General features: G+C 34.1%; 1 protein-coding gene across 1 annotated transcript in view; it reads right to left on the bottom strand.

Moving 5' to 3' along the window:
* Positions 1-7,233, bottom strand: part of Ush2a (usherin) — a 740,698-nt gene that overhangs the window by 540,439 nt on the left and 193,026 nt on the right. Inside the window, exon 14 of the mRNA XM_015483330.2 lies at positions 1,254-1,437. Within this exon, the coding sequence (XP_015338816.1) occupies positions 1,254-1,437 (184 nt within the window). The remainder of the gene's footprint in view (positions 1-1,253; positions 1,438-7,233) is intronic.

The following is a 7,233-nucleotide window of genomic DNA, read 5'->3' as shown; positions in this document are numbered from 1 at the left end:
ATATAATGAAAACTACAGAACCCTAAAGAGAGAAATAGAAGAAGATCTTAGAAGATGGAAAAATATACCCTGTTCATGGATTGGCAGAACTAACATCATCAAAATGGCAATATTACCAAAAGTTCTCTATAGGTTTAATGCAATGCCAATCAAATTAAATTTTAAAAGAAAATAAGAATAAAATGGTTTTAGTTCTTTTGCAAAAAATTAACTGTCACCTTATCTATACTCTAATGGAGGAGTCCATGAGATGTGTAAGAGCCAAAAGGCAGTCTGCAGAGACTATGTGCTAAAAAGAGCCCAAATAGAGCTGGGCATGGAGCCCCGTAGTAGAGTATTTGCTTCCTGTGTGCTAGCACCTAGGTTCCATTCCCAGCAGAAAGACAGACAGACATAATTACTTATATTTAAACACATGCAAATATTGAGAAAAAAGATTCTACTGATGTTATGTATCTCCTAAGTTCAGAACACAAGACCCATTTCTTAGTGGTAGGAACACTTTTTAAAAGACATAATAGAGTCTGGACTCTTGATAAGCTCGTAATCTGAAGTAAGAGAGAGAAAGGGATTTGGGGAGAAAGAAAAAGGAGATTGAACTGATTTTGTAGCTCATATTTTAAAATACAGCAAAGAACTCAAATGAGTAAAGGCAAATATCCCCTTGGATATACAGGAAATAAGAAATAGAATATTAAACACAGGGTAACTTTGAAAAGTGATTAATTTATTTTCAAATTGCACTTTATACACTGAAAACAAATCATATCATAAACAAGAAATTAGATTTCTCATCTGTCAATCTTTAAACCTAAATTAGAAATACAAGAAAAACATAAATAGATGCAATAAACAATAAATATAGTAGCCATGTAGACCAAAGCATGCATATATACGTATTTCCAGCTGTCTTACATATATTTTCTGTATGTGTTTTCTTACCTAGGTGTCTGTTACCTACTTTTCTCCACATCCAGATACTAAACTTTTTGAGGTAAAAAATATTTTTATCTTATTCAGTATTATTATCAGACTCTAGTACAGGGTACATCAATGCACAGCAACCTACTCCAAGAAATAGTCAAAGATCACCATTAGGTTTAATAAATGTCAATGAATAAAAATATACTGATAAAAGGACTCTTTTAATAAAATATAGTGCCTTAAGACTGCCCAAAATTAGTTAGTAAAGAAACAGAAATTGCAAATGTAAATACTACAATATTAAATAATTCACTCTTATAAAGGTTTACCTTCCAGTCTGAGGATCAAATCCAAAGTAATGATCTTTACATTGGTCACAGCTTTGCCCAGCAATGGAAGCATCTTGGCACCTGCACTGGCCAGTTAGGCTATTACAGATGTGATTAACTGCACCAGTTGCATGGCATGAACATGGCAGGCAGCCAGCAGCACTGCCTGGAGAAATATAAAAACCTGGAAATAAAGAAATTAAAAAATTTATATATGCTTTTTTCCTAGTCTTCTATTAAAAAGATAACATTTTGATTACATAGAAAAATAGGATATTCTATTACGGCACTACCCAATTCCCAGTACAAATATGGTTACAGATATTCTTAATGAGTGTGTCAATTATGACCAAAGAAAAACTGAGTAAATAATTTACATCATACTTTTGTATCTCCAAGACACCTAAATTCAGTGTATTTAAAACCTACTTCATAATCTTTCAGCTAAAAACCAGACTCCCTCTATTCCTCTCCATTTCAGCATAGCATACCATCTATTCAGTTGCTTATCTTAGAGACATCTTTGGTAGGAAAACCAGATAAAATACATAATACCCAATTATATTTGAACTTAACAATAACAATTTTAGTAAAAAATATCTTAAGTATTTGTTTATACTATCTAAAAATTATAACTGAAATTTAAATTTAAACAAGTGTATTTTGCTAAAACTCTTCAGTTCTCAACTTCTTTCATCATGCATTTTGCTAATGAGAAAGTACTATGGACATTGCTTCCTAAGAATTTTTCTACCTTCCATACCTCCTTTGCAGTTAACTTATTACATTCTACATATAGGACAACTATTAAAAACTTAAACAGAGCAACTTTATAAGTGTGCTATTAAAATTGTATACTTTTTTCAGGTGTCCTATATGTAGGACAATGGGACATGGTATCACCACTAATTTTTTCACAGCTATCACCATGTACCAGCACTAGAATAGTGGCTACATAAACATTATCTCATTTAGTTCTCACAAGAATACAAATAACATCGATGGTATTATTATTTCCATTATGGAAATGAGAAAACTGAAGGTTAAGAAGGTTAACAAACTTTTCTAAAATTACAAAGTTAACAAAAAACAGAACTCAGTATCAAACCCAGGCTTCTTAGTTCCCAAAGCCATCTCATCCACCAATGTCCCACTTTGTTCCCATTCAATCTATTCTTCAAAGTGTAGCTGGAACAATCTCTTTCAAATTGTGGTTTGAACATATCATTTCTCTATTTAAAACAATTTGATGACTTCCTACTCCCCTTAGGAAAAAAAATCCAAACTACCAACAGCCTCTAGTTTCACCCACTTCTAGCTTCATATCAAAGCTCATTCTGATCTCAGTCACCTGTAGCCACATTTCTTATTCTTGACACATGCAGGCTTTCTGTGGGCTGTTCAGTTTGCTAGAATGGTTCCAATGCACTTCTTGTGCTTAGTTTACTCCTGTGCTATGTAAGACAGGTTGCGTGTTCCTCAAGTAACTTTTCCTAGACCACTGTAGGTACGTTCATTAAAATTTTACAGCATCTTGTTTATTTTCTTTAGTGCTCTTGAAAATTATAACCAATCCCATTTCCTCCATACTGTAACTTCCACAAAGGCAGGAACCTCATAGCAAATGAGGTTCTTATCAGCCTCCCCATCACTTGGTACAATGCTTGCACACAGTAAGCACACCATGAACATGTGATGAACTAATAGATTTGGACCCAATTACTAAGTAGGTAGTGATTTCTACAAGTACTATACTTAAAAACAAACACAGTTTAGAGGTTTTTAGATTAATTACAAAATCCATTTTTTCTTATAGCAAAAGAAAAGGAATTAAAAAGTGATTCAAAAATATATTCAAGTTTCTTAAAAATCTCTTAGACCAGAAGACCAGAATCTCAATTAGAAAGGCATCAGACATTTGAATGATGGAGCAGGTGTATGACCAAGAAATGGCCCTTGATCTTCTGTGATGTGTAGTGTGCACATGTCTTTGTGCATGTACCTGGTTACACACATATGCAGACCCACAAACACACAAGCACATGCAAAATGCCGCAAGTAATTTTACTGAAACAATGGGAGAAAGGATCCCAGAAGTAGTCTAATGAGTGCAGTTATGGCAAATAAACTGAATTATGAAATTATCCTGATCACTAATTTAAGATATATAAAATATTGGTCATATTGAGGAGAGAGAGTAGGAACACATAGAGAGCGTTTTTTCTGTGTAGTATTCTACAAGGAAAAACAGAGCAATTGGGAAATTTAAACTTATTTGAAGCTTTAGTTGAAAATAAGCCATGCTTTCACAGTCTCCAACAATTAATCTGTTTTCCTTCTTAGAAGCTCCGCATACTCTCTCTTAGACAGTTTTAAGAGCAGTAAAATAGGTAACATTGTGCTCTATAAGAGGAAGAATGAACCTCAAAATATGTTTCATTCACTACGATGGAATTGACTAATGCTGTCATTTTCTTATAAATGATAGCCAGATTATGTTATTTGTTTCTTTGCATCCCCTGATAGCAATATATTTTTTCCAGAAATAGAGTATAGCTATACCAATTAACAAATGTTCCTGTGTCTGATTCATGATTTACTCAAAGTCACACATTTAGGCAGTTTCTATTTTGGATTCCAGACCATTGTGGTTATGGCACTTTGTATTTCTCTTCCTGGGAAGGTTTTTTGGCTCCTTCAATTCATGATGATGGCATCATGAATGTACTAACAGCTCTTCAATTTGGATAAATTACCCATTAGCATAGATACTTAGAAGAAGAATTAATTTGGTCTTACAGCAATAGCTTCGAGCCACAGAGAATTCTAGACCAATTAAGGATAATTTTTATAAGATATGATTTATTAGATAAATCTGTAAATACAAGGGCGTACAATTTGGTGGAGGAGATTAGTCAGTCCAACTTTTGGGAGAATAAAGAATTGCATAGGAAAAAAAATCAGAAATATAAGCAAAGAAGAACAAAAAAGGTATTAAAGTAACTTTGGAGACTGTCAGTGCAAGGGAGGCTTCCAGGAAAAGGCTACTTTGGAATTTGCCTTGGGGTTAATTCCCCTCCTCCTCTCATGAGCATGATTATACAGGTTAATCCCACTAGTATTTTAGTTGTCCTATTTTTAAGCAGTTCTAATTAGGATGACTCAGGTAACTTCCTGCTCAAAGATTACTTCTCCCCTCACCTGAATGTGCCTAATTCTAGACCATTACCTTCCCTTTTATGACTTCCAACTATAGAAAACACTTTCCCTTCTCTCCTGCTTAAAAGTCAACTCCTGAGTGTAGCTATAAGATAACTGACCTTAATTTCTTAACTCAATACATTTCTGATCTCTCTCCGTTAGTTCTACTTCATGTTCCACATCTTGCTGTCTACTTCCTTTTTAACTGATCTTTTCGAGATTTACTCCCATGAATGATTTTGCACCACATCCTTAAGTGTGGTCATTAGGACTACCTTATTACTTTGCATCGTGTAGTGCTGCGAGTTCACCCATGCAGAGCACAACTCAGCCCTCTGAAGTTTATTATTTTCTCTTTTTATTTCAGCTAATCCCTGGTCCCCAATGAGGCAAGTCTCAAATGGACGATAATCTGTTGTCCAACTGAAATAGAGTCACCCATTTCATAAAAGTTTTTCTTTATCTGAAAGATGCTCCCAGAACTCACAGTGTTCTGAGTTATTAGCAAGGAGGCTGGTGTTATCTCCTGTAGTGGCTATTTGCACAGCACAGTACCTGTCCTGGGCATAAAAGAAGAGCCCATTTCCTAGCAATGTCCCTCCTGAGGACCATGAACAACCAGGTTTTACCAAAGGCTTGAAGCGGGAGAAAGAAAACAAGTTTAACCTCTAGGCCTTATTCAGAAAAGGAGGGCAATGCTGAGGCTAAGCACTAATTATAAGCCATTTAGAGGAAACTGCTCTCGCCTTAAGCCACAACATGGACATGATATTAGGAGTCAAGTCTAAGGAAGGAGTTTTGCTTCTACACCTTACGGCAAGTCCATTTCAATAAAAGTTTTTCAAATCGAAATTGTCAAAATTAAGTGTAGTCAATAGTGTCAATTTTCAAATGAAGATAATACTTTTCATTCATTTGATTAGTTTGGACAATTATTTGAGTTGACCCTATGTCAATAAATGAATTCATACTAGGGCTGGGGATGTGGCACAAGTGGTAGCGCGCTCGCCTGGCATGCATGCAGCCCAGGTTTGATCCTTAGCACCACATACAAATAAAGATGTTGTGTCTGCCAAGAATTAAAAAATAAATATTAAAATTCTCTCTCTCACTCTCTCTTTAAAAAAAAGAAATAAATGTATTCATACTAATATTATTCAAACCAATGTACAATTTCTCTTCTTTAAAAAAATTCTCTTCTTTAAAAAAGATTTTCAGTTTAATTATGTTTAAAATGCTCTGCTCTTATTCCTCCTTCCTGAGCTGCTGTCCCCCTTTAAGTACCTTCCCAATTCCTGTTTACTTTTAAAGCCCAGCTCAATATAATCATTTTCTTTATGAAGAAAGAATTATCAATCCCTCATTGTCCTGCTTCTTGATACTTAATGCTTGTCATACTGCACTTATCACACTGTATTACAGTTATGTGACAGTTTCTCTAACCAAACCACAAAGCCTTAATATATTTATAATCAAATATCTGAGACCAGCATAGTACCTGATGCATAGAAATTTACTCCACAGATTTTTATGTGTGTGTGTATGTGTGTGTGTTTGTGTGTGTATATACACTAGAGATTGAACCCAGAGACATTTTATCATTGAGTTACATCTCCAGACATTTTTTAATTTTTATTTTTTTAAATGTTGAGACAGGGTCTCACTAAGTTGCTGAGGCTGGCCTCAAACTTGCAATCTTACTGCCTCAGCCTCCCAAATCACTGATAGTACAGGTGCATGCCACTGCACCTGGCTTCTACAGATGTTTGTTGAAAAGTGAATATATGAATGAAATGAATAGGTAGGTGTATGTATGGAGGGGAGATAATATCTGTTGCATTTAAACTATGAGATGATATCTTTCACACTATAAGGGAAAATGTAAACCTAAGTCTGTGAGTCATGAGAGTGACTGGGCAGAGTGGCCTAGCGTATTAGGGAATACAGTAAAAGATGTATAAGAATCCAGCATGATAAATTTAAAATATAATTCTTTCCCTATAAGCACTTGAAACAGAGCTAGAAAAATAAAATGTCAACCCAAAATTATATATCCTGTTATTATAACAAAAGATATAACAAAAGGCTCAAATATGGGAAATCTACTTAACTTTTCTGTTTTATAGAATACTTATACTATTTATGTGAATATCCTTAAAAGACTCTCATAAGCATATTTTCTAAGAATCAAACCCAATAAGAATAAAGAATATAAATAATGACTACACTAATAACATTTGGGACATTATAATGTATACATATGTATGTATTCATATGTAAACATATATGTATATTCATAATCTATGACAAAACATTTATATTCTTCTGTTTCCTTTCTTCTTTTTTTTCCAGTTTTAGTAATTATTAAAGTGCATGCTTCCAAGTCTTTCTCCTATGCCATACCCACTATCTCTAAAATTCTTTGAAATTCCTTCATGAAGATAATCTCATTTTGGACCTCTCGGTTTAGTTTGGTGTCTGATCATTCCAGCATCCCAGGACACTGTTAATTTTCATGTTATGCGTATGACTTAGATTTTTTTAACAATAAATGAGGTATCCATGACCTGATGCAGTAAGCCAGTATGGTGAGTTAAGGAACTCATCTTGAGGGTAGGATTGGAGTATTTGTAAGAGTATCTGTTTAACTCACCCTCAAATATTTAATGTTTAAGACAAATATTAAGTTATTCAGAAAAGTACCTTTTTTTCAGAATACAGCTTTTAGAATCAGATAAACCTTGATATGTAAATGGCTCATCTCCTAAATTATAGTCCA

Source organism: Marmota marmota, unplaced genomic scaffold, assembly GCF_001458135.2.
Source record: "Marmota marmota marmota unplaced genomic scaffold, marMar, whole genome shotgun sequence".
Classification (NCBI taxonomy): domain Eukaryota; kingdom Metazoa; phylum Chordata; class Mammalia; order Rodentia; family Sciuridae; genus Marmota; species Marmota marmota.
Note: the sequence above shows the minus strand (reverse complement) of the source record. Positions and strands in the feature narration are given on the sequence as shown.